The sequence below is a fragment of the Barbus barbus genome (genome assembly GCF_936440315.1).
Source record: "Barbus barbus genome assembly, chromosome: 19".
Lineage (NCBI taxonomy): Eukaryota > Metazoa > Chordata > Actinopteri > Cypriniformes > Cyprinidae > Barbus > Barbus barbus.
Window position 1 is genome coordinate 18,077,308 of NC_136747.1, and position 26,900 is coordinate 18,104,207.

At 36.3% G+C, this 26,900-nt stretch overlaps 3 protein-coding genes and 1 pseudogene across 4 annotated transcripts in view; 1 reads left to right on the forward strand and 3 right to left on the reverse strand.

Annotated features, from left to right (window-relative positions):
* The window catches only part of LOC306885792 (eukaryotic translation initiation factor 3 subunit H-B-like), a 59,556-nt pseudogene extending 49,193 nt beyond the window's left edge, over positions 1–10,363 (reverse strand). Inside the window, exons 1-2 of the transcript XR_013785936.1 lie at positions 10,211–10,363; positions 1,575–1,731 (exon numbers count right to left, since the gene is read on the reverse strand). The product of XR_013785936.1 is annotated as a eukaryotic translation initiation factor 3 subunit H-B-like (transcript). The remainder of the gene's footprint in view (positions 1–1,574; positions 1,732–10,210) is intronic.
* Positions 10,364–10,806: 443 nt separating this feature from the next.
* LOC306885000 (rRNA-processing protein UTP23 homolog) lies at positions 10,807–12,045 on the forward strand. Its single transcript, XM_079441306.1, has 3 exons — positions 10,807–11,162; positions 11,245–11,419; positions 11,498–12,045. Exons 1-3 carry the CDS (start codon positions 10,975–10,977, stop codon positions 11,900–11,902), a joined length of 768 nt encoding a protein of 255 aa, XP_079297432.1. The 5' UTR covers positions 10,807–10,974; the 3' UTR covers positions 11,903–12,045.
* A 6,413-nt stretch (positions 12,046–18,458) lies between these two features.
* On the reverse strand, positions 18,459–20,473 carry LOC306884844 (alanine and arginine-rich domain-containing protein-like). Its single transcript, XM_079441066.1, has 2 exons — positions 20,027–20,473; positions 18,459–19,300 (listed from the first exon to the last, which is right to left on the reverse strand). Exons 1-2 carry the CDS (start codon positions 20,234–20,236, stop codon positions 19,175–19,177), a joined length of 336 nt encoding a protein of 111 aa, XP_079297192.1. The 5' UTR covers positions 20,237–20,473; the 3' UTR covers positions 18,459–19,174.
* Positions 20,474–21,907: 1,434 nt separating this feature from the next.
* Positions 21,908–26,900, reverse strand: part of LOC306885842 (krev interaction trapped protein 1) — a 6,995-nt gene continuing 2,002 nt past the window's right edge. Inside the window, exons 6-17 of the mRNA XM_079442625.1 lie at positions 26,397–26,640; positions 25,706–25,821; positions 25,417–25,560; positions 25,087–25,243; positions 24,272–24,379; positions 23,599–23,755; positions 23,344–23,495; positions 23,051–23,217; positions 22,870–22,957; positions 22,548–22,754; positions 22,335–22,451; positions 21,908–22,258 (exon numbers count right to left, since the gene is read on the reverse strand). Coding sequence (XP_079298751.1) covers positions 22,169–22,258; positions 22,335–22,451; positions 22,548–22,754; positions 22,870–22,957; positions 23,051–23,217; positions 23,344–23,495; positions 23,599–23,755; positions 24,272–24,379; positions 25,087–25,243; positions 25,417–25,560; positions 25,706–25,821; positions 26,397–26,640 — 1,747 coding nt within the window. The 3' untranslated portion in view covers positions 21,908–22,168. The remainder of the gene's footprint in view (positions 22,259–22,334; positions 22,452–22,547; positions 22,755–22,869; positions 22,958–23,050; positions 23,218–23,343; positions 23,496–23,598; positions 23,756–24,271; positions 24,380–25,086; positions 25,244–25,416; positions 25,561–25,705; positions 25,822–26,396; positions 26,641–26,900) is intronic.

The window sequence follows — 26,900 nt, forward strand, 5'->3', positions numbered from 1 at the left end:
GACTATCGGCGATGACGTTTCTCTGCCTTAGTGATCACTGACGAGCTGGCAGGTAGTAAACGGAGGCTGGCAGGCCAGACACGGCGCTGTGATAAAATTGAAAATTTTACACTTGTAGAGGAGTTTAATAAGATGAAATACAAGGACGAGTAATGAGCAAGTGCAGATTTCCTGGTGTAATTGAAATAAATGTTGCTTAATTTAGATTTTGTGTAATTAACTGCATTAAACAACAGTAAATAAAACAATATATCAGAATTTTATAGTTGGTTAAACATCAATTTGAATAAAAGCATTATCTTATAACTTGAATAATATTTGAATTTGAATAATAGCATCAACATTTGTAAATGACTGTAAATGAGAGACCCTTAAAGGGATAGTTCACCCAAAAATGAAAATAGTCCATGTAACAACAGCGGTTCAACCTTAACTTTATGAAGCTATGAGAATACTTTTTGTGTGCTAAGAAAACAAAAAATAATGACTTTATTCAACAATTTCTTCTCTGTTTAATAAAGTCGTAATTTTTGTTGGTTTGTTTTTTCGCACACAAAACGTATTCTTGTAGCTTCATAAAATTACGGTTGAACCACTGATGTCACATGGACTACCTTTCTAGGCCTGAAGGTGTCAGTTGAGTTGCTGTCTTTGCAGGGTCAGAAAGCTCTCAGACTTCATAAAAATTATCTTAATTTGTGTTCCGAAGATGAACAAAGGTCTTACAGGTTTTAAACGACATGAGGGTAATTAATGACAGAATTTTCATTTTTGGGAGAACTATCCCTTTAAGTAATAATAGAAATAATCTGCAGTCAGACACAAATGAGCTACATTCAAACCACTTTGGCTAACTGGAGAATAGGGCAATGACAGATTTGCAGTTAAAAATACAAGCTTCAAACACCAAGTTCATGATGGGTAATACATCTACTTATTCACCTCGCTATTTTCTGTGTGTTTGCGCATACTGAAAAAGCTGAGAAAGACAAAGAAAGAAAAAAGAATGAGAGAAAGAACCCTGCATAATAAAGGTGTGTTTCTAATCAAATGCCTGCTTATAAAATCAGAAAGTTGTATTAGGCACAATTTAAGGCAGAACGATCTTAACTGCATTTGGAATAGCAGGATCACTATCTAGCAGTGAACACGTTTATTATGTTCCCAAGAAACTTATTTGTGTGTATTCTCTATCTGCACTCCATCAGTACTTAAATGTAGCACATCTCAACATCCATGTCAGTAAATCATTCGCTTTCTCCACAAAGCGGCTTAAAATGATTATTTCAATACTTCTTCAGGGAGCCCAAAATATATTCAGTAAAGATTTCATTTCTGAGAAAGTCAACTGGGTGGCATCAGTGATGGGTTTTACTTAGTGCACTGATACAATGAGAAGCAAAATGAAGCTAAATTTGATCTGTGGGTAAAATTCAAATAACCGAAACAGTTGCAACTATAATGATGGCAGATGGCCTACTTTACAAACTCTAACTCAAATGCCATTTAGAAAATTAATCCTGTCTGAATAGTGCTAACAAATTAAGGCAATGAGCACAACTTTATTTCCTTACCTTCATCAAAGTCAGCATCGTCCTCTGTGTGTTGAGGGAAAGGGAAGCAGTTGCTGATCTCCAGCCCGTCCTCCACCTCCAGCCCCAGCAGCACCCCTTGCACCACCTCACTGCCCTAACCTTCCTCCTGGTAATGCTTGATGATCTTCATCAGCACCTGAAACACAGAAACACAAGCTTGAAGATCTGCTAATACTCACACTTGACTGAATATATCTACAAAACGTTTTGATCTAAAGGCTTGAGTGCTTAAAATATACAAATATTAATTGCACATATACAAATTTCTTTAAGTAACTAATAATTTACTTTATTTCTTATTATTTATTGATACAAAAGTTTGAAATGATTAAGATGCTTTTATTGTTTTTGAAAGAAGCCTCTTATGTTCACCAAGGCTACATCCATTTGATCAAAAATACAGTAAAACAGCAATGTATATACTGAATGTATAAACAAAAATGTATATACTGTTTTCAATTGTACAACATTTTTAAAATGTTAATTTGCTCCTGTAATGAATTTTCAGCAGCTATTTCTAGAAATTGTTTTTTTAAGAATTTTTTCTATTTGTTTGTTTGTTTTAGAAATTAATTCGATTTTTTTAAAGAAAATTAATACTTTTATTCAGCAAAGAGGCAGTAAAGACATCTGTAATATTACAAATGGTAATATTACAAAAGAATCCTGGTATCATGGTTCACACAAAAACATTAAGAAGCAAAAATTGGTTTTCAAAATAATAATAACCATTATTAAAAAAATTATAACAATAATAACTGATAACAACTAGGCACCAAACAGCATTTTTTAAAGATTTCTAAAGGATCGTGTGATGTGAAGACTATAAGTCTTAATGAAAGACTATATGGTCTTAATGAGTCTTAAACTATGACTTAATGAAATGAATTGAATCTTATGGAACATAAAAGACTTCTTTCAAAAACAAAACAAAAATATGACCAAACATTTGACTGGTGGTGTGTCTAAATGTGTGTATAGTCTGAATAGGTTGAATAGTCCATCGGAAAGCATGTTCTGGAACTATAGATGATAAAGGGTGGACAGTGGAAGGGATTCCTGGAAAGGTGCTGAGTGGAATTTGGTAGCAGGTGGATTTGGGACAAAATAGAGCTTAATCTTTAATCCGTAAACTTTAATACAGATCATAACCATTTGGAATTAGAAATGTCCCCTATAGATAACAGATGAGGACAGATAGAGAATGGGAAAATCCGAGAAGGCACAGGAGTGGGGCAGCGGTAATAACAGTGGATGAAATACCACAGGTGAAGAGTAAAGCGTCCCACACGGCAGCGTTAAGCTCAATGGCAGAGCGAAGCTCCGCGTTTTTATAGAAAAATCTAATTCATCTTCAGCCGAGCAGAGCAGGGGCTCGAATCTGTCGACAAAGCAGTATTGATCCTTTGGTCCAGGAGGCCTGGCATCTAACACAATAATAGATTTTCAGTTGTGACCAACAGCAGGCACAACCGTATTTAAATCCTAACAACAAAAAAATGTCCTATGTTAAAGCCTCAAAGGTTTCAAATAAAAATAGGTGAGAGATACACTGCTAAACTTGTGCAATGTATTCATTGAACCAGTACTGAAAGGTCAGTGGGGCACAAAGAATAGACATGGTTAACAAGATCTTGGTTCAGAAACCGATGACATAGGTCCATGCTTAAATCTCCCAATGCTTAACCAGGATTAAGGAACCAATGTGGGGGGAAAAAATCAATACAACACACCATCCATTCATCTTCAAAGCCTGATCCTCATCCAGAGCTTGTGCTTGGAAGCAATTTCTATAAGAGCTAAAAAGACACTTAAAACTAGAATCTAGAGTTCTCCTAGTGGAACATCCAAAACACCTTCCTGCCTTCCTTCACAAGGTAGGTTCAAAATGCCTAAGACATTCACATTTCCAAAACAAAACCAAACAAAAATAAAAAATAAAGGCCTGGTTATGGGGTAAGGCAAGAAAAATACAAAAGATGCACAAAACAGCAGGAGCCAGAACTTTCTAAATATAAGGAAACTTATAAAACAGAGGTTTACGGGGGGGGGAATGTGCATTTTTTCCCCATTATTTGGTTACTTCACCATTTAAATTACCCAATTCTACTCACTTTCTACTCCACAGGGCCCAAAAGAAAAGCTGACAGAGCCTGCTAGAGTTGACAAATTAGTCCAAACAATTTTATTAGTGAAACTGACTATCTTCCCAGTTCCAATTTCACTTACAGAATGTACATAATTATTAGAACCTGAAAAATCTGACAGCAAATATTCATGCCCATAATGCCCTAACCGAGAGGCAGAGGTATGAATGATTGTAAGCTGGCAGGGGTCTAGAATTCCCGGTTGTCAATCTGATTATCAATAAAACTGACAGTTTCTGAATAAGCGGGCACTTAGGCCATTAGGCAAGACTCCAGCAGACCAAAGAGTCAGTAGTAGATTTAGTCACATTAAGACAGACCTCCTATGCCTTCAGTGCTAATCAGGACTCATTTCTACTCTACAAGTGAGACACTATCCACAGGTTATCTAGTTGTGGATGTTATGATGTCAAAATAAAACAACTTTATTAATGAACATTTTATCACTAATTTTTTGCCATCAAACTGGTACTGACATAACATTCACAACTAGTTGATAACCTTTGCAATTTACAATAATATGACAAGAAAAAAAGAAAAAAAAGTTCAAATAATCCAACCAAAACCAAAGTCTAGGACTGACCCCACTTGAGTTGCAGAGGTTGAAACTAATCAGTGTATGAAACTGAACACGTTGTGAATAGGCTTTCACACTTGAATGGACAATTAATAATTAAAGCATAAAAAAATTCACAATATTTTATTATAACAGTGTACTCAATGTTTTTAGGAAAGCAGGTTTTCACAAGGACAGCTATTTTTGTTAAACTGTTACAATAATATCTAAACATTCAAATATTAATATAACTAACATATGTTATTTGCGCAAACAGAAAATCAGACTAAAATGAATGAATATGACATGCCAAAATATTAAACTCGTTTTTAAGTATATTTTTGTCCAAAGACATAAGAGTAAATTTAATAACATGCAAACACATGGATGGATGCGCAACCTATCTGTGCTGGTAAACCAAAACAGAATCAAATATGGGGGCAATCCATGAAACACCGCAGTTTTTTTCCACAGATAATAATTACGTAGATCTAGCTGATACTGGATAATGGCATATTGTGGCGCAAAAGATTCTGACAGAACACAGCAAAGAAACCGCTAAAATGGAAAACAACTTCAGGATGTGACAAATTTCGACAAAGCCCTTGCTCATTGTCTTAGTGGGACAAGGTGACTGGGAGAGCTACAGAGCAAGTGGCATTCACAGGTCGAAAAGTGAGTGATTTCTAACACAAGCCGAATTCACCAGGGATCCAGAGTGAGAATGAGGCAGGCATTGAGTGCTAGTCCCTGTAGTCCATCTGTCAAGCACGTTGAAACTCAGACACTGCAAAGTCATGAGGAAGAGAAGCAAGACTGTTTGGCAAGGTGCACAGCAATCGGCTTCTCTGAAAAAAGTGGACGTATGACCTCGGGCAGATGGACATCTACTTTGTGTCAGAACAAAAACTGTGGAAGCTACATAAGAACAACTTTAAAAGATTTTTAAAGCTTTAAAGTGATATAAACCGAGATATGAAACGGGGATGAAATGTTTTTGGACACAAAAAAACAGCTTTCAATCGGAGTGGCGGTAGTCTCCTGTTGTCACTTTGACCTTAGCCAGGAAATGGCACAGCGGGAAATTGTGAAAAACGCTGAGGACAAATACGAAATCCAGATTCGCTTTACTTCCTGTTGCTTGCCAGTCTAATCAGTGCTTGCCATCAATTTTTTACGCTTGCTGTAGAAGTGCTCCAGGTTTACGGCGAATCAAGTTCTTCTCTCAGCCTGTTAATCTGCACTTCACAGCCCGCCGTCACTGTGCTATCGCCTTGCAGAGGGCCCTCAAGGGCTGTATATAAGCTCCACTCACACTCACCTTCTGTCACCATCTGAATCCGCCAAAAGGTTGTTGAGAGAGTGAATTACTGTGTCTACATCGTTTAAAGACACCTAAACACATTAATCATAAAAAGCACTGGAGAAAAGTAACCCAACCCGCCAATAGTGTGCAAACTGTGGATATTTCTCCATTGGTATGTAGGGAGGAACCAGCCATTTTGATCATAAACACAGAAGGGATTCAAAGCCTAAACCAGATGCATTCTTCCATTTCCATGGGAAAAAGATGAGGTAGCTCAGCATTTTTAAATGTAAAGATTTCTGAAGGATCATGTGACACTGAAGACTGGAGAAATGGGCACTGAAAAAAAAACTTTGCCATCACAACAATAAATTACATTTTAAAATGTTAAAATAGAAAACAGTTACTATAAACTGTAATAAAACAATCTTAATTATTATAAAATTATAATGGTCACACTTTAGAATCGGGAACACATATTCACTATTAATTAAGAGTTTTTCTCCCAATTTGTTGCTTATCAAAAGTGAGTAAGGTAGTTGTTAAGTTTAGGTATGGTGTAGGTTTAAGGGATCTAAAATATGGTCATTCAGAATAAGGCATTAATATGTGCATTAGAAGTACTAATAAACAGTCAGCATGCTAGTAATATGTATGCTAATAATATATAATAATATATATATATGTGTAAGTTGGTATGTATGTATATTAGTAAGAAGCTTATTGTTTACTAAATATATAAAAAAAACTAAAAGTACCAATATTGTAATAAAAGTAATAATATTGTATAATAATTTATATAAAAATATAGTTTAGTTTATAAATATACAGTGGAATATTCCAAAGCACTGTCTGCTTAGTAGGCAGTGGCACCCATCGATGCTTAATTATTGCTCTCACCCTTCAGTGTGTTCAAAAGAGACTGACAACCCAACACCACTGTTTAAAAATAAGTAAGGTAGTGCTGAAGTGAAGAGTGACACAGTTCAGTGATTTCAGTGGATCACTGCTGCCCCCTTTTGACCATCTGCCTCACACCTGGATCACCGGCAATGTTCTAGCAAAGCGTCTAGGGAGATGTACTAATACAGTGAATAAACCCATGACTAAAGCATATATATAGGCTATATATATATATATATATATATATATATATATATATATATATATATATATATATATAATATATTATATATTATATACATACACACACACATACATACATATATATATATATATGCTCTAATATTTTTAGCAAAAAAAGAGAAAAAAACTCCTAGGGGAATCATAAATCAGAAATGATTTAAACATAGCCCTGCTATGATTCTCATGCATAAGCAGACCTTATTTCACACTGCTTAAAAAGTGCTTAGCTTTTGCCTGAAAGGTCAAAAATAAAGAGTTTCACATAAAGGAGTGAAAGAGACAGAGAGAGAGAGAGAGAGACAGAGAGAGAGAGAAAGAGAGAGAGCTGAGAAGATACATATCCCTGGAAGGGATTTGTAGAGCTCTCCGTTTAAGCTGCTTACCCACCCTGAAGCAGTTGCCTCTAATCCACCTGCTTTATACATTTAGCTTATTTGTATTCATCTAAAAACTCTGTGAGCAGCAGGTCTACAAAATGGAGCACAGCAACAATGCCTGATGCTCAGGTGACTGAACCGAAAGGGAAAATACAGCAGATGGCTAATATCAGGGTCTTCCTCTATCCCTTCTTAATTCGCTGTTTTGCTCACAGGGGAGGATTAACAAGAAAACTAGCATATAAATAACACCCACATCAGATGTGTTTCCAATGACCTGCAAATGCTTTTGCCTTGTGGAATAAAATGTAACGGGATCAGGTGACTTCACTAAGAGCCCAAAAGAAAAAGAAAAAACAATGAAGATGGACAGACATTAGAGCGCTCTAGGAGCTCCAAAGACAGACAGCCACTGTCGATTGATATTGTCATTAGTACCCATCATAACCACAATTTGTCACCAAATGACAAACCAAGATTGATTACGGCATCTATTAAAGTTTACATGAATGTGCACAAAGCCTCCTAATTGTTTGTTTCATGGGGATGGGGTTGATTACAAGGGTATGAGAAAGTGACAGCAATAATCAATCATGTTCCAAAAGTTTTTCAGCCTAAAAACATTTCAATTTAATTTTTTATAACAATTTTAAACATCAAACGTACTATATATTTTATAATATAGCAAGTTAATATATGTTTTAAAATAGCTGTTTGTTACAGAAAAGAGACTAAAACTACCGGTCACACATTTGGAGTCGGTATTAATATATATATATTTTTTAAGAAGTTCATAAAGATTGCATTTATTTAATTCAAAATTATTACATATTCCTAAATTTTCAGCAGCCATTACTCCAGTCTTCAGTGTCACATGATCCTTCAGAAACCATTCTAATATGCTGATTTGGTGCTCAAGAAACTTTTTCTTTCAATCTTAAAAACAGTAGTGTTGTTTAATGTTTGTGTGAAAATTATGATATATTTTTTCAGGGTTCTCTGATAAATAGAAAGTTCACTAGAAAATAATTTATTTGAATTAGAAATCGTTAATATTATATACGTCTTTCTTGTCACTTCTGATTTAATGCATCCTTTCTGAAAAAAAATTACTCTTACTGACTTTTGAACTGTAGTATATATTTCTTTAAAGTATATTTTGACAACTTTCTGGAATACACTTGCATTCAAACAAGATCTAAAAGTCACAAAACTTTTGACAGTTTTATCTTCTGGGTAAACAAAGGGAAAGTGGTACATTATTCTGAACCCATCATCCATGTCTGTACACATTTTTCTGCAGCACAGAGCTGGAAAGACAAATGAATGATGATGTCTACAAATACTGAGAAAAAAACAAAAAGAACAAAACTCCCAGCGATGCATGCATGAGGGACCAAAGAAAAACCTTAGTCAGTAAAATCGTGGGAGAGACAAACCCCAACAAACAAACAAAAAAAATAATCTTCAGGAAGCCCAAAATGTTTCCTCAAAAGCATCATTCCAGCTCAGAATGTGCAAGAAGGCACATGAACCGTCAGCATCTTTAAGTTTGAGCATCAAGACACCACAGAAAATGTTCTTTAAAGGCCACGGGCAAAAAACTAAAATCATTCAAACAGCTCCAACCGACAGCAAACAGGAAGCTGAGCTTTAGTAAAGCCCCAAAAAAGGCTGTGGGGCAAGTGGATAGAAAATCAATGAAATCACTGATGGCAGTTTTACTTGAGGCATCTTGACAGGAAAGTAGAACACTGAGCATAACAGTTTTCAAGAAACAAAGCAAAAACTAACGTTTCTGTACATTCATAACATTTCACACTCATTCCCTTAGCAGTGGGGAGCGAGGTAGGAAAATAAAACAACCGAGAAGCTTTCATAAGCATCGAGTTTAATTAGGTTCAGTGAATTTATTTTATTGTGGCCGTACAAACAGATTAACTACAAAAACGCAGCAAAATATCATTTGACTCCTGTTCAAGCCTGTAAAACTGAAGCAATGATCTACAATCTGATAGAAGTAACTAAAAGAAACCAGCTGCTTGGCAAATGAGGGTTTACAATAAGATATTGCTGGATCATAAGTTAGCCCATGTCTTTATAAGTACATCTCCAATTTCTGATAAAGTCAAAACGTATGCCATCGTACTGACAAGCTCATTGAAATATCAAGCACAAAATCTCTTCATACTAAGTAACAAGAGTGCAATTCTGCAACAATAGGACTGTTTTGACTAAAGAGAAAATATATGTATGCATTCATTAATATAAGACAGATATTTAGAATCTAACAATGATATCCTCTCAACTTCACAACGGGGACAAAAGCACAGAGGGATTGGATGGGTGCAACAGATGTGTAACCTAGACACATACAACACAAACATTGACTAATGAAAAATGCTGGTGATGAATATCAATGTCTATGTTCATTGATACCAATGGTCAGTCTCTCTGTAGAAATAAAAAAAAAATTATTGGGACTATTTTTACAAAAATATCTGTTGCCACTTTAGTTGTTAACATGCATTGATTAATGCATTGTTAATGTTTTCCAGCTAAGTGTGCACATGCATAGAAATATGCCTGTTTTTGTTAAGTTAATGTGCTTTTTTAATGAAGTTTTTACAGTTATAATCTGTCAGAGGGGCAAACTGGAATTAAAGAGTTCTAGTAACGTGACTATTTACACCAGCCATGTAAATATGTTCACATGAAATCAAAACATTTTAATGTTGACAACTCTGTAGACAATTTAAACTCAAAATAAATGTTGCTAATGTGACCTGTGGAATTAAATGGGATAACTATACATAAACCCCTAAATGGGCAATAATATAAAACTAAGTGTTTTAAGTATTTAAAATATTATAATTTCTAATGTCATCCATTTCATTTCTTAATTTCCACTAAATGCATTTGTAACTAACTTTAAGAAATTATTATTATTATTGTTGTTGTTGTTATTATTTCTAGTTTGGCATATTCGCATCACATCAGGCTGAAGTGATCTGCAGGTGAACTAACCAACAGAGACGTTTAAACACTTTAGACTTCACTTTCTGTGAGTTCACTTTTCTTACCAGTCCTTCGATCTGAATTAGTTTGACAGGAGAATTCAGGGTTTTTCCAGACGGGGTTTCTTTACGGGATGCCACCTTCACGCGCGCCGGGGATACAAAACCGCTACACCGGTGCCTTCCGTTGAACCTGATAGCGATGAGTGAATCATTCATTGGAATCGGATCTTCTCAATGCATGAGCTGAAGAGGTTCAAAACAAACAAACAAACAAACAAAAAACTAAAGTGATTACAAAAAACAAGAGCAATATGTGACAACAGATTTCTTTATTCGCCACATTATGGCGGTTTTTGAACTGATAACTTGCACAGAAATGAACTGTTCAAAGGAATCGATTCGCGAAAAGGATTCATATTTCCCTTCACTAGAACGTGCAGCTGTAAAAGTGAACAGAAGAAACAGGAACTACTGTGAACTAGAGTGAGTTAACTAATACAATTCTGAACGTTTTTATCTAATAATAACAAATTAAATATATATATTAATTGTAGTTATCATACATGTATTTATATATATATTTATTTTTTTTATTATTATTTTAGAATTAACGAGATAGAACCAAAAGCCGTTTGCTGTTTTCTACCCGGTTCCCTTTTACTGTAACCACTCTGGTACCATGCTGTTAATGTTTGAGACTGGCGTGAGCGTCGTTGAACTGTTTTGTTGACATATTTGCACAAATCAACAGTATTAGTCCTCACGTGTTCGGATTTATTGATATTCTTCTTTTATCCAGTCTGTGGTTTATGTATCAATAATTCATCATGAAGATAAAACGTCAGAAACACGCGAAGAAAACCATCAGTTTTTATAAGTACAATTTTTGCTTTAGGGAACCTTTCCAAATATTAATTGATGGGACGTTTTGTCAAATGGCGTTAAAGAATAAAATTCAAATCAAAGAGCAGTTGCCAAAGTATCTCATGGGAGAAGTTCAGCTGTGTACTACAAAGTAAGTTAATGCTCTTCTTCTTTCTGGTATTTATGTCAGTGTATTAGTTCTTGTATAAAAACATTTGTTTTATTCTGTGCAGCTGCGCACTTAAGGAACTTGAAACCCTTGCAAAAGACCTGTATGGAGCAAAACTCATCTTACAGAGATTTCAGATCAGGAAATGTAAACACATGAAAGATCCAGTTCCTGCAACAGAGTGTTTGTTGTCAATGCTTGGGGAGACAAATCCACACCACTACTTCATTGCAACTCGGGTGAGGACTCTATAACTGGACAAAAATGTAATTTGGTAAATTAAATAAAACAAATAAGACAATGATCTTTATTACCAGGATCAAGAGCTGACGACGGCCCTGAAGAAGATTCCTGGGGTTCCTCTGCTCTACATTATCCTCAACACCATGGTGTTAGACAAGCCCTCTGAGCGTTCGCTGAAGCACGTTGAAGCAGTTCAGCTGGGTGAGTTGGTGAGCCCGTCACAACAGTCAAGCATCCAGACTCTGAAAGAGAAGGAGGGCCTCAGCAAAAACAGTCATGACAGGAGAGGAAAAAAACGTAAGAGGAAATCCAGCAATCCCAACCCACTTAGCTGCCTGAAGAAAAAGAAGAAACCTATGCCTCAGCAGCACAAAAAGACAGACAGCGAGAAAAAGAAGCGGAGTAGACATGGGAAGCGACAACCTGCTGGAGGAGAGGAAGCGGCAGCGGCAGTCAGCTCCAATCCCACAACTGCCTAGAAATAAGCCTCGCTTCTACCAGACTACCATTTATTTGTTTCTCAGCATTTTTTATTGTAAAGTTTATCCTTTTTCCAGACCATGCATTTGTGCCAGCAAACAACTTGTTTTGTCTAATAAACAAGTGTTTCTTTTATTATCAATACCTGTTTTGTTTTTGTGACCGTTTAAGGTTTAATTATTTTAGATTAGATTAGATATGTGCTTTGTGTTTTTATAATGAAAAATAAATGACCAGAGAGAGTGCACAGAAAGCTGTGGTTGGCTTTGTGTTACAATGAGGAATATAGCTGCAAACATTGAAATCTGTTACTATAATACACTTCAAAATATTGATAAGTTATATATATATATATATATATATATAAATGTTTTATAAACATATCAACTTTTTATATATAGTTGGAAATGTTCAAATATGTGACCCTGGACAACAAAACCAGTCATAAGTAGCATGGGTATATTTGTAGCAATAGTCACAACAATACATTGTATGGGTCAAAGTTATTGATTTTTCTTCTATCTTTTATACCAAAAATCATTAGGCTATTAAGTAAAGATCATGTTCCATGAAGATATTTTGTAAATTTCCTACCATAGTTATATCAAAACTTAATTGTTGATTAGTAATCTGCATTGAGAACTTAATTTGGACAACTTTTAAGGTGATTTTCTCAATATTTAGATTTTTTGTTTTGCACCCTCAGATTCCAGATTTTCAAATAGTTGTATCAGTCAAATATTATCCTATCCTAACAAATCATACATCAATTGAAAGCTTATTCATTCAGCTTTCAGATGTATAGATCTCAATTTCATAAAATTTACCCTTATGTTTTGTGGTCCAGGGTCATATGATTCATAATAATTTAATAATATTTATTGTTATAAATTAATTAATTTTAATATTATTATTTAATAATAATTTCTGAAATTAATTTTAAAAGTCAGAATTTGAGGTATCAGTTGAGGGCAGATGGAAGTTTATATGTAAATGTTGTTTTGTTTTTTTTTACCACAAGAGGGTGGTATAGCCTCCAAGAGCCCATGTGGCTGGTTCTTGTCCAATAAGTGTGATCTTGTGAGGAGATCTTGTGAGATATGTTCACATTACATTAATATTGCTTCCCAAAGCTTTCACATGGGAATTTACCACATGCACAATATGTTTTGATGTAGGTAATTTCATCAAATTGGCTAAACTTTTTGTAGGACACTATAATTTAAGTCTGGTGATTCATGCATGGCAGAGGTTCTGAAAGAGAACCTAAAGGCTAGACTCTCTTTTCATGGATGAAGAGAACTTAGTCCCATTCTGTCTCTTTGAATGTCTGTAACGTCAAAGACTTTGTTGGTTTGATCTATTGGGTTTAAATATAGCCTCAATTGTGTCTTCACTATTTTTGTCCCGAATTGGGATGTATTGCTTTTTTGTACAGGTTGCTTGGGAAACGCAGAGAGGACATGACAGCATGCGGCTCCACAACCACTGACTTTAGACCCATGAGTAGTTTAAGGATCAACAGTGGCTACTGTGGGAACAAAAAAATATTAGTTAATACTAAAATCTGCATGGGATCAAAATCAAAGCTATGACCTGACAAATGTAATTTGTGACCTATTCAGTCCACAGATGTCCACTTACTATTTACCATCCTGGCACTGCCAAGGACATTCCGTAGACTCCTTCTGTCTTCACTAGTACTTCCCGCGAAGCCATAGCAACTCCAGATCCACAAGTCATCTATTCAACTGCATTAAACATTTACAAAGCTCATGGCAAATCAGAAACACTACAGGCGAGGCTGACGTCAGTCTCTCTACGTCACTCCCTTGCACATAAAACAGACTTATGTTGCATGCAAAATCAGAGTGTGCGCATGTTTATGGCGTGGCAGGGGGTGAAGGGAGGGGGTGTTTTAAGTGTCCATCCCAGAGCGGACTCACCAGTTGTGGACAGTGTGACAGGAAGATAAAACAGTGACAGAGCTGTATCTACAGCTGACAAGAAGAACAGAGAGCTCTCTGCAACTAATCAGCACTTCTAGAAACAATGGAAGTAGTTCTTACCAGACTGAGAGATTTTTCCTGTAAAGAAACTTCTTTTGATCACTGTAAAGCAGCAGTGATGTGCAGGGACCATTCCTCATCCCAGGAGATGTGCAGAGGGAAGCGTATGGCTGGAGAGGGGGATGCAGGCCGGCTGGACATTGAGACTGCACTGGTCTGGCTAAGGAAGGAGCTGGTAAGATTTGAATTTAGTGGAGTTCATTACATTATTAGTCATTTGGATGCAAATATAAGGCAATGTCCCATAATAACATTTTGCCTTCAGCAATGGCATGGATCCCAGGGGCAGGGAGATTTTTAGGAAAACCAATTTTGTTTATTTATATTAAAATGATAATTATTATATTATAATGATAAAATAAATGTTTATATGTAATTATAGTTCCAAAGTGTGGGGTCAGCAAGATGTTTTTTAAAGAAATTAATACTTTTATTCATCAAGGATCCATTAAAGTGATCAAAATTAACAGTAAATATAATTATTTTACAATATTACAAAAGACGTCTATTTCAAATAAATGCCGATATTTTGAACTTTTTTATTCATCAAAGAATTCAGAAAAAAATATTAAGCAGCACATCTCTTCTCAACATTGAAACTAATAAGAAATGTTTCTTGAGCAGTAAATCAGTATATTATAATAATTTCTGAAGGATCATGTGACACTGAAGACTGCCATCACAGGAACAAATAAAACATTCAAATATAATTAAAACAGAGAACAATGATTTTAAATTGTAGTACTATTTCACAGTTTTACTTATTTTGCTGTATTTGTATCATACAAATGGTGTTAATTTGTGAGCATAAGAGACTTATAAGAGTCTCATAGTATAAAAATGTTTTTTATAATTTTTATTTAAATTTTTTCCTACTCCCTGTGTGTAGTGGGTGTCCTGGGTGGTCTAAGCATTTCATGCGTGTCTATTGTTGTAGACATAGGTCATGTTATTTCAAACTGGAGTAAAATCAAAGGTCAGCTTGCGTCTTCACAACATTACTCCTCATGAGTAAAAAATTACGTCCGTCTCGTCATTAGCATTCATGTTGCGACCCTTTCAACGTCCCGGGGGTTAAATTCTGAGGCCCATTCTCAGTAGATATATTGCTTGGCATTTACAGCCTCTGTACTCATGGCATGTCATGGCAACCTTTCACACAAAAGACAATACAGAAACCCTTTAAGAGGAGCTAATATTATGTCTCATTGGTCTATATTCATCACTTCAGTACTTCTGTGACTTCAAATCTAAATCTTGAACAATGCTTATTATTCTAGTCACAATTTCTTTAGTGATATTTTAACTGTAATTGATTTAGATTATGACTAAATGTCAAACACACTGTTCTTTGATAAGAATGGATATATGGTTGTTTAAAAATGACTTCTGGAGTCGGGTGAATTCAGATCAGTTAGGCCACTACTTGTTATTCCACATTCTATATTCTGCTCATTAACTAAAAGGGCTCGCCTATAACAGCATTCACTTTATTGTTCTTTTCCAGCCTTAACACAGTTCTAATGACTCCTACAAGTTCCAGTGTTCACTTCCAGTCACCATTTATGCCAATTCACTCAGCTGCCCACATAAATAGTGTTGTTTTGTGTTTTCTCCTATAGGAAATCAGGTTTAATTTGAGTTCCATTAAATGTGCTTCAGTGAAATAGAGAAAAACACGTAAACACACTCAAGCAAATGTACTGTTCACTGTTCAGTGCCCGGGAATGGTTTCACCTACTCCCAACAAAGTTCATGTCCTTTTCTCTTTCATTTTCTTTGATTAAATCTTTCAAAGCAGGTTCCATTATTAGTCTGCCAGTGTAATTAATGCAGTTTTTGGCGGGAACACTTCTTGTTTCATCCTTTCTGCAGTCAAAAACAGGCTCATGAAATGTCCTGGAATGCAGGATATTATTTCCTCTCAATACATCCAATTAGACTGCCATGGCCACCAATAAAAAGAGCAGAAAGAGGAAAAAGACATTTGCATCTGAAAAAGACATTGCCCGTCTAAAATACTTTCAACTCTCGCTGTTGAATACAAGGATAAGAACTTATTCAGTAGCCTATAGTAACATCTTAACCTTGACTTGATCATTCTGGCATGAATATGTGAATAAGTTAGAACTGTAATGTTTGTTCTGGTCACTCTTTTCAGAGTCTTTGAATGTCAGAGCTTTCCCAGTGTCTCGCTGTGTTTATTTTCTTGAGGTTTAGTTTAGAAATAAAGAACAAAATGTAAATTGAGATGGAGGATAATTGTTTCTAAAGTTTCCCAGAATGAGGTTTGAATAGGGCCTACTGATTTTAATGTTTTTAGGCAAAAAGATTTTGATGATTTATGATGTGGATATGCAAAGTAGGACCTACATCAGCTTTTTATACACTCTTAAAAATAAAGGTGCTTCAAAAGGTTCTTCAAGCGATGCCAACATAGAAGAACCATTTTTGGTTCCACAAAGAACCATTCAGTCAAAGGTTCTTTAAAGATCTCTTCCTTATCTTTTTTTAATCCGAAGAACCTTCTTTCACCACAAAGAACCTTTTGTGGAACATTTAGACAAAAAGGTTCTTCTATGGCATCGGGAAGCACCTTTATTTTTAAGAGTGTACCAGTGTGCAAATTATAAAAAGCCTTTGAGGGGGTCACCTTTGTAGAGAAATTTCTGGAGGTTTTTAGGCGCCTTTTCAGATCCATTAGTTTTTTCGTCTACTAAGCTAACTTAAAGGCGTCTTTAACACAAGACTAAATAGCTTTTAGTAATTATATTTGTGGTATTTAAATTCATACGGGTTCAGAAAGTTTAGTCAGTTTCTCCCGAACACGACTGTATTTAGGGTGTAGTTTCAGTGAAATTTCACGGGTAAAAAGGGTCCATTAATTGTCAAAAGTGCAAGGGTGCATATAATTATTTTCATATCAGCCCACTTTCTATTGACGCGGTGTAATGGCGAGACCAAAATTTGAACACGAGCAAAATCTTCGTTGGGATTGGGAATTTTTTTCGCCGTCACGCGAAACTCCCTATCGCACAGATTTAAATAACTGGATTTCGCACACGAAATTTTGCTTAATGAAGTTCCTAAACGTAAGTTAGGGAGGAGCGAACCCACCTAATCTTTCAATCAACAGAGTATATAAGCAGCTGCTTACTTCTCTCCAGTCTCAGCTGTTCCAGCATCCCTCCACCTCCCCAATCTCCACCTTCATTTTAGGTACCTTGCCCTTTGTAATCATCCTACATCAAGTCCCTGGGGGGCTACAGTATGTCAACAAAATCAAAGATAGGCCTATGCTATAGGCCTACATATCTATGAGCAAAATATAGCTAGATATAGAGACACAGCTCCTTGACTTAACTAAGATGCTGTTCACTTTCTGCAGTCTGTATTATTAACAACTGAGTTAAATTCTTAAAACCGGTTTTTATTCATTCTAAATTTGACTTGAATGTTGAGCATGTATTTGCTTACACAAAATACTGTTAAAAAGTTCATTAACTCTGATGTACAGTAGCCTACTCATCAAAAAATAACAGAATAAAAGCATAAGTAAAAACATTCATCTGCTTTGTAGATGGAGATGCGCTCTCAGGACCAAGCTTTGATTCGCCAGCTGATGGATCTTCATGACGGCATTCAGGAACTGAAGCAGGAGTGTGCAAAAGCCATAGAAGATGAGGAAGAGGAACCTTGTTGGGACTCTGGGAGTGAGGGTGGGGGAAGCAGTATGTCCTCCTTCTCAGGAGAAATGAGCTTTTACCCTTCTATCTACTCTTTTAGCACATGTGTGAACCCTGCTCCTCTTGGAGCCTACCTGCCCAAACGGGCCTTTAGTAGACGCAGCTCTGTGCCCTGAAACCTCCAGTTCAGATCACATGTGCTTGATTAATACAACATGTTCCAATATTTCCAATATTTACATGAACAAAATTTCATAATGTCATATGGGATACTGTATTTAAAACAACCGGAGTAACACAATTGCCTTATGCTCAGAGTATACTATAAAGTGAAAAAGTCAAACATTTTACACTGTGAAAAACTTGACAAAGTCTTTGGTGATAGACTACTCTTCTATCTGAATGCACTAATGGCGATACATAGAATGCACTGAGGAAGTTTGTTTTACTTAAACAGCGCTTATATATCAGTAATAGTATTTTCTCTCTTTTCACAAAACTGAAGTGCCTCTTCAAACTAAGTGCATGACACTGACAGCAAAAGAAATTTACCAGAATATTATTTTAAAAGTTGAACAATGAACAACTCATTCAATTGTATTATGAGAGTCATTGGAGAATAAAGAACACATTTTTTCACTGATAATCTAATTTTTCTGGGACAAATATCACTAATGATATGCTATGACATCCTTTGACATCATACTTAGTATCACACTAGTACCACAAGTATGATAATAAAAACCTACAAACCTGATCAATGTTGAGATTAATAATTTCATGATGCAATAAAGAGTTTAAATCAACAAGACATTTTAATAAACTGATGATGACATGTTTTCGCACCCATTGTATATACTATGCAAATAATTCCATGTTCAAAGCTGAGCAAATATCAACACTTGGTTTTTCAGTCATACAGCAAAATCTCATTAGTAGTAAGAGCAGATATGAGCTACATCTTCTATAGACAAATGAATCATAGAAACTTTATCTATGCCAAGCATACAAGTCTCAACTAACCTTCTTAAGGCTAGTTCCCTTTACATCTGTTATTAACATGTTTTGTATATATTATTAATAGGATATTTTTAACCGCATTGAATTAACACTGTCATTCCAGTGCTTCTCCAGTCTGATCATCACATAACAATCCAATAAAGTCAGTGGTCAGAATCCATCCTAGACCGATGTGGTTTTATGATTATATTGAGTTTTGGATGCATTTTAACCTGTGGTCAAATGTTTTCTACTCGTGATTTGATCACCAAAAAAGTATGTTAATGCCAGGTGTAAAGGGAGGTATATGTAGTTTTGAGTACAAATCTCAGCACCCAGTTTGACTGATATTTGGTCAAGTTTTCACATACATGAACATGCTTTCAAAATATTTCCCAACAAAACATTTTAACAAAGTGCACTCCAGGACAGGAGAGTTATTTGTGTTCCACTCCTCCACACGCATCTGCTCGCCAGGGCATTGTTCTCTCATTAAGCCCTGCTCTGTTCCGTGGGGTCACAGGTGCTCAGTGCTGTCAGCGTCCAGGAGCAGAGAGCCGTTCTCCTGCCTGAGCCTCTGAATCTCCTTATTGAGTCCCAGCAGAGTCTGAGCCAGCTGACGGTCCTGAGAGCGCATCTCCAGCTGCATGACAATCACACAGCAACAGATCAGACACATTCACATATCTATCTATCTATCTATCTATCTATCTATCTATCTATCTATCTATCTATCTATCTATCTATCTATCTGTCTGTCTGTCTGTCTGTCTGTCTGTCTGTCTGTCTATTATTCTCTCTGGATTCCTCCATCCATATATCTGTCAGTTTGTCTATATCCATCCTTCCATATATCTGTCTGTCTGTCTGTCTGTCTATCATTCATCTTTCCATCTATCTGTTTTTCTGTCCATCCATCCATCCATCCATCCATCCATATCTATCTGTCTATCATTTACCCTTCCATCTATCTGCTTTTGTCCATCCATCTCTATCCACCATCTATTTGTCTATTCATTCTTCTATCTCTGTTTTTCTGTCCATCCATCTATCTATTCATCCATCCTTCCATTTATGTTTTTCTGTCCATCCATTCTTCCATATATCTGTCTGTCTATAATTTATACTTCCATATATCTGTCTGTCTATAATTCATACTTCCATATATCTGTTTTTTTGGCCCATCCATCTCTGTCTATCCATTCATCCGTCTATCCAAGCATCCTTCACTATATCTGTTTTTCTGTGCATCCATCCATTTATCTATCCTCATCTAACCGACAAAAAACAACAAACGTAACAACCAACCAAACAATCCATTCTAAAACATCACTTAAGATGTAAAAGTATCAGTGGTTTCTAAACTCACCAGTTCTGATCTTAACCAGGTTATGGCTCCGTCTATTTTGGCTCTCCGAAGCTCTTCGTTTACTTGTAAACTCTTTCCGATCGGATGAATAGCTGTCTCAGCAGAGGTTCTCGGTTCTGCTGATGTTCTGAAAGCATGTAACAGCTTGTTCTTGATGTTCTCCAGAACCATGATGGACACTGAGTCCTCATACTGCGTGTCGGAGTTCATTGTGATATCCAGTCGAGCAATAACCACGAGCACAAGTGATTTCTGGTCCAAACGTCCCTCCAAAAGAGTTGAGTGCTTTTATACTGCTCCAGTATTTCTTATTGCCTTTTCTTCTACCCAACTGAAGCTGCATCCATCCTTTCACATAAGTCTTTCTCCTCCTTTCTGTCTCTTCTAACTAAATTGCAGAGATCGATACAGGGATTCCGTCCCGGTTTTGAAGCATGTTTTTGTGTCTCTCTTGCTCTGGAACCAGCTTGTTTTGTCACTGTTTCTATGGCAATCCGGCCCCTCCACCCCATCCCCGTCAGTAACCCCAATAAGAATGGAGGGACATGTAGACAAAGACTATTGTTGCATTTGAAGAACTGAAAAGATTCCCCTCCCCTTCTCCTTCATTTTGCTCCTCTAAGCCCCCATTCAAGCATTGTATGAGAAATAGGGTGTGAGAAAGATCTCAGTCGGGTCTTTGTGAGGCATCACTGTCTGTGTTTTACAGCACGTTTTCTCTGACCTTTAGACTGGTTTTAGCAGCTGAAAGCTCTCCTTTTCAGCGCCGCAAACAAATGAACATTTGGGAAGTCGGACACCATGTTACTCAACAGTTTGTTGAGAGCAAGAACGGTTTTTATCACTTTTGCGGATAAAGACATGGAATTCTCAGAGGAATGGAGAATCCACGACGTTTTGGCAGGCCGAGAACAATCTTTTTGCTCTCTAGAGAAACAGGAACAGAAGTCTAGTGTTCTGCCTTCTGTTGTGTACAATGACTGCAACAAGGGAATAAGTGAGAAAAGGAAGGAGGGAACGTATTGAAAGACATGACTGACTAAATCCTATCAGCTCTTAAAGGATCTTTTATACGTCACCTAAGGAAAGCTGAATGAGAGACACAATATGTGCATAGTGGAGAAAAAATGCAAGCACAAATGCATTTCCTTCCGTTACCTGTAGACTACGTCTTAGATCTTGAACTTAATGAAGTGCATCCGTAAATGTGATAGATTAAGCAAACTATATATTAACACTCTCTGGACATGTTGCTTGAAATAATGCAACCTTTACGCTGTATTTATTGAACCGCACATAAAAATGAGATTACATTTTCCGGCCATAGAGCAGAGCACAACATCACAATACAATAGAGGCTGAATGTGCTGCTTGGCGTGACAATTCGGAATAAGCCATTTATCTAAGAAAAGACAGCCTCTGTTTCAGTACTGAAAGGAAATCTCCACAAAAACATGTTCTTGTGTCTAAGAGTTATAAAGGCAGATGATAGATGTTTCACTTAATAATAAAACAAATATTTTGTAAACTTTATGCTGAGTGTACCAAAAATAATAGAATTGTATATAAAAATAATTATATAAAGTTTTTTTTCTTCCAGTTAGTCCAGCAGGTTCACTTGATTAGTCTGAATTACTCTTTGCAGATAAGCATTAAAAAAATAAATAAACAAAAATAAGGTCATGGAAATTTTTTGTGTGTGTGTATGTATATATATAAGTAAAACTTATTACTGTTTTACATGTGGATAGATAGCTATTTTGATTAATTTCCCAGTGAATCAGAATATAAATGATAAAGGCTTTTACTTAATATTCATCAAAACACGCTTCAAACTGATCACTAATGATGAGAAGAAAAAAAAATCCATTCTTGTATATGAACAAGATTCATATCTTTTTTTATTAAAATGGTCATTCATATTCACAAAAACTGTTAAAAGCAAAAACTGATCATTACATTATAAAAGGCATATAATATCATATACAGTAAGAAAATATTACATGGTACATCAGGTTAACATTTATGATGATATGTAATAACTCATATTTTGGTATAAACGACTCTCAGTCATGTACTTTTACAATAGCTTAAAAATCAAAACAACTGCAAAAAAAGTCAAGGTGCTTCTCTGTGATGGGGTTAACCATAAGCATATTTATCTGATGCAGCTCTGTCGTTTGGTGTGATCTGTCCACTCAACTTCATCAGCAGCTTGACGATAAGACCAGCCTGGAGAAAACACATAAAGATGCTCAACACGGGTTAGACATTTTCACAATGAATGTCAAGATGCAAAGACACATACCTGTTTGGTGTGCACAATGAAGTTCTTCTTGTTCTCTAAACTGTGTATTTGGACGTATTGGTCAGCCTGACCCAGCTGCCACATAAATGTCCCATACTCCAAACTGAGATGAAGCACCTGATGAATAAAACACCACAATGTCACAGAAGTTTTGAGGGATAATTTACATGCAAAAGCATCTGTCCGGTTGATATAAAGTGACTGGAATCTCACTTTTGTCTCCATGTTCATTAGATGCAGGCCTTTGGTGTTCACCCCCACATACACTCGAATGACCTTGTGGGTACTGGAGCTGGCCTTGGTGAACACCTGTCCTGTGAAGAAAGCCGCTCCATAGGTGGGGATATCCCAGCAATTCTGCAGAAAGAGCCTCTGGAGGTGGTGCATCTCTTTACTCACACCCTCACTGGTGCTCAGACTCTACAGACACACAAAGAATTGAGAAAATCAGAACAGTCTTGGTGAGCATAAAAGTGCAATAAAATGACAAATCTTACCAACATCAACATTTTGAAAATGATCTGAGTTGACACACCTTGTACTCGTGAAGTATCCTGTTAGTCCAGTGATGTGCTTTGCTCTTAACCTTTGAGATTGGAACTATGGATTTGAGGTTTTCCTCACTGCATTAAAAAAGAAATATTAATGTCTTTTATCACTAACACGGAAACAGTCATTGTCGATATGGGGGAATTGATGAGGAATGAGCTACATACTTCAAAAAGCCCTGTTTGTGCTTCTTGCTGTCGTAGTTTCCGTAAATGATCTGCAGGAGGAGGCTGGCAAGAGTAATTAGCTTGCTGTCTGATGTTGATAGGAAGCCTTTGAGGAGGCAGTGACGAGCCTCATCAAACAGCATGAGGATGGACTTTGGATCTTCAACCTAGGAGGAAAACTCTCATGAGTTTCACAGCAGGATGTATAAGGAGACTCTAAACCATTGCTTTAAAAACATCATGTGGATCAGGTGGACTAAAAACAGATAGACAAAAGAGAATGTGGCAGAAACCTTTTTTTCTATTTCTAGGGGTAGCCGAACATCTCTGCGCAGGAAGAGCTGTGGAGTTTCCCTTTGTGGATCCAGAGCGGTGAGATCAGTCACTATCTCGCTCCAGATCCCTAAGTGCTGCAAGGGCTTATGGTATGGCTTCAGCTGTAGAGCTGAAAAACACCACAGGGTCAGATTTGTCTCAATCCAAATCAAATAAGAAAAGCATGAAGAAAAAAGTGAAGGTGATGTGTTTTATCAGGTGTGGTGTCTCACTGAGGTTCTCTGAGCAGATCCAGATGGTGAAGTACTGTTGTGTCTCCTGCGACAGTCTCATGCCCTCCATGATCTGCTTCACCGTTGTGTTGTTCCCATGTTTCAGTTCCACGGTCCTATACGATCCATCCATGCGATAAATTCTCACCTTCTCATACTGAAACACACCAAAACACGCTACTCAGCATCTCCAGGGGCCTCATTTATAAAGTGTGCATACGCACAGATTTGATCTTAAAGTGTGCGTACGCTTAAATCCATGCGAGTGCTCATATTTGTAAAAATTGTCTTTGACGTGGAAAAGTGCTTAGTGTCACGTCAGGGTCTGAGCAGACGTACGCACTTTTTCTTGTCTGAGTATTGCAGGTTTTTGAAAAAGTAAGCTGCTCTTGCAGGTCGCTGTTCTAAATTATGATTGGTGATCTTTTATATGTTAATGACATTAATTAGGAGTTGTTCAAAAGGCAGAGACCTGAAACCATTCGGTTGCAAGTTCAAGATCATCATAGATTTCACATCTGAAAGCCCGTTATTCGAGAGATGATCGTAAGATCAAATTTAGGATGGTTTCTGCACAACATTTTATAAATGAGGCCCCAGGACTGTTGATACAGAACTGCGGCTCTGTGGAGAAGCAGCACTGTGTTATAGAACGTAGTGGTTTCACACTCACTGGTTTATTGTTGGCTTGCTGAAGGAGTTTCACCGTTTCCTCCCAGTTGTTCTGTTTGCTCTCTTCACATACTTGAAGAGGGGATCGTTTCTGTTGGTCCTCAATGTGCTTAAAATGAAAAGAAATTGCAAAAACAATAGAAATAAACAATTATAATTTATATACATTTAAAATTCTATACTATTTGTGACCCTGGACCACAAAACCAGTCTTAAGTAGCATGGGTATATTTGTAGCAATAGACAAAAATAAATTGTATGGGTCAAAATGATCGATGCCAAAAATCATTAGGATATTAAGTAAAGACCATGTTCCATGAAGATATTTAGCAAATTTCCTACCATAAATATATCAAAACTTAATTTTTGATTAGTAATATGCATTGCTAAGGACTTTATTTGGGCAACTTTTTAACCTCAGATTCCAGATTTTCAAATAGTTTTATCTCAGCCAAATATTGTCTATCCAAACAAACCATGCATCAGTGGAAAGCTTATTTATTCAGCTTTCAGACGATGTATAAATCTCAGTTTCGAGGTCACATTTAGTCTAAAAAAGTTCAAATAAAAAATAATAATGAAATAAAACACTAAAAACTGTACAATATGAAAAATGTTTATTCATTTTTAGGTTTGTAATTAAAGTTAAAAGTGTTTTTAACAATTATATTACTATTATTTTATTATATATAATTATATTAATATGACATATTATATTTAATTTAAAAGAATAGTATTTGGAAGGGACAGGTTATCTGAATAGAAAAAAGGGAAAATTAGCATAGATGATTAAATATAAAATATGGTATTTCTCACTCTGTCTATCTCCGGGTGCTGCAGAAGGAGCTGTACGATTTCTGCATGACCACCAATGGCAGCAAAGTGTAAAGGTGAGCTCAGTTGGCCGTTCAGCAGATTGGGGTTACAGTTCCCTTTCTCCAACAGAAGCTTGGTGGCCTCCACCTTTCCATGCCTGAAGTCAGAGGAAAAACATATCAATTTATATTCTTGAGGGCCTTTTACATCAGTAAACTGGAGAGATGATGGGCAGAAGAGGAGAAAAATGGATCCAAGTGATCTTATGTTTACAAATGAGAAATAAAGAGACCTAAACAAACACTTCATATGCAGTTACTTGATATATACCAGCATGCATAATGAATGGGTGCCCAGTGGTCGCTGTCCAGCTGTTTAACCGATAAACCACTGTCCAGCAGTTTGGAGAGAAGCTCAGTGTCTCCTTCACAGGCACTGCGGTGCAGAGGGAAATCATCCACCCACTGGCGCTCTCTACAGGACACAGAGTGGTGACAAAAACATGATAACCCCCCAACAGATGTATATTCGGATTGTTTTAGTATAGAATGATCTCTGATTATTAATGGCTTAATAATATAACACACAGAACAATGGCATTTTAAGTGCATGTACTGACTTGTCTTCTGTGACGCTGGTCATACTGTGCTGCCATTTGTCTCTCTTTGGAATCTGGATTTTGGAATAATCTGGTGCTCCCAAGCCAAAGTAAGGGTTGATGATGACTTTGTCCACCTTTATGCAAGAGTTTAATAGTTAAATCTTAAATATTGTTATAAATATTATTATGCATTCAAGTGATCAATTAGAAAAAAATTACATAAGACAAATGACTATTGAGTTTGGTGCCAAAAGATGTTAAGGTTTTTAAAAGATGTCTCACCAAGGCTGCATTTATTTGATTAAAAATAAAATAAAAACAGTAACAATGTGAAACACTTTTAGCATACATTTAAAGATGTAATTTATTCCTGTAATGGTAAAGTTTCTGTAGTTGTTACTCCAGTCTTCAGTGTCACATGATCCTTCAGTAATCATTCTAATATGCTGATTTGGTGCTCAAGAAAAAAATTATACTGTTTAATGTTTTTATGAAATCAGAATACATTTTTTTCTGAATATAAAAACAGCATTTATTTTAAATGGAAATCTTTTGTAACATTAGAAATATCTTTATTGTAATTTTTGATCAAATGAATGCATCCTTGCATTGGTGTACTTGGGTCTGTTCAATTATAGACATGGTCTATGAATCCAATTCAAAACACAACCTACTGTTTTCTGGCCATAATCATGAAATAGAGTCTCACTCTGTTAGTGTACTGCAGATCTGACCCATAGAGCGGGTTCTCAATGCACAAGTCAGCTTTCTCCAGGGACATCATCTTGCTCTTGATCTCCAGAGCCGTATAGCCCATGTGGAGCAGGCCATCAGTTTGCTTGCTTTCCACTGCATAGGCCGGGTTACTCACGTTAGTTTTCACACGGTCTACCGGAGCAGGCCGGAAAAGAGCAGGAATGGCGTGAGGCACAGTGTGCTGCTCTGCTAACCACCTGACACAAACAGACACATTACTTTATTAACATGTAATGTAGCAAACAGCAATTCAATAAACATTTGTCTTATAGCTTTGAGAGCATCTGAATGCGAGAGCATTCCTAAATTAGGACTAAAATGAACTTTTAGGAAATAAAAACAACATTTACAGCAGTATTTCTCTACAGATTTTTGGCCAGTCCTACAATGAGAATGTCACCTCAACCTAATAATAACCAAAAGGCTACTGGTTATATTAAAATAATTACAATAGTTA

Excerpts from the sequence above, each read along its gene's own strand:
- LOC306885000 (XM_079441306.1), top strand. The coding sequence starts at position 10,975 with ATGAAGATAAAACGTCAGAAACACGCGAAGAAAACCATCAGTTTTTAT. Across the intron at positions 11,163-11,244 it reads GTTCAGCTGTGTACTACAAA|CTGCGCACTTAAGGAACTTG; the intron begins GTAAGTTAATGC and ends TATTCTGTGCAG. Across the intron at positions 11,420-11,497 it reads ACTACTTCATTGCAACTCGG|GATCAAGAGCTGACGACGGC; the intron begins GTGAGGACTCTA and ends CTTTATTACCAG.
- LOC306884844 (XM_079441066.1), bottom strand. The coding sequence starts at position 20,236 with ATGAACTCCGACACGCAGTATGAGGACTCAGTGTCCATCATGGTTCTG. Across the intron at positions 19,301-20,026 it reads CCTGGTTAAGATCAGAACTG|CTGGAGATGCGCTCTCAGGA; the intron begins GTGAGTTTAGAA and ends ATTGTCATGCAG.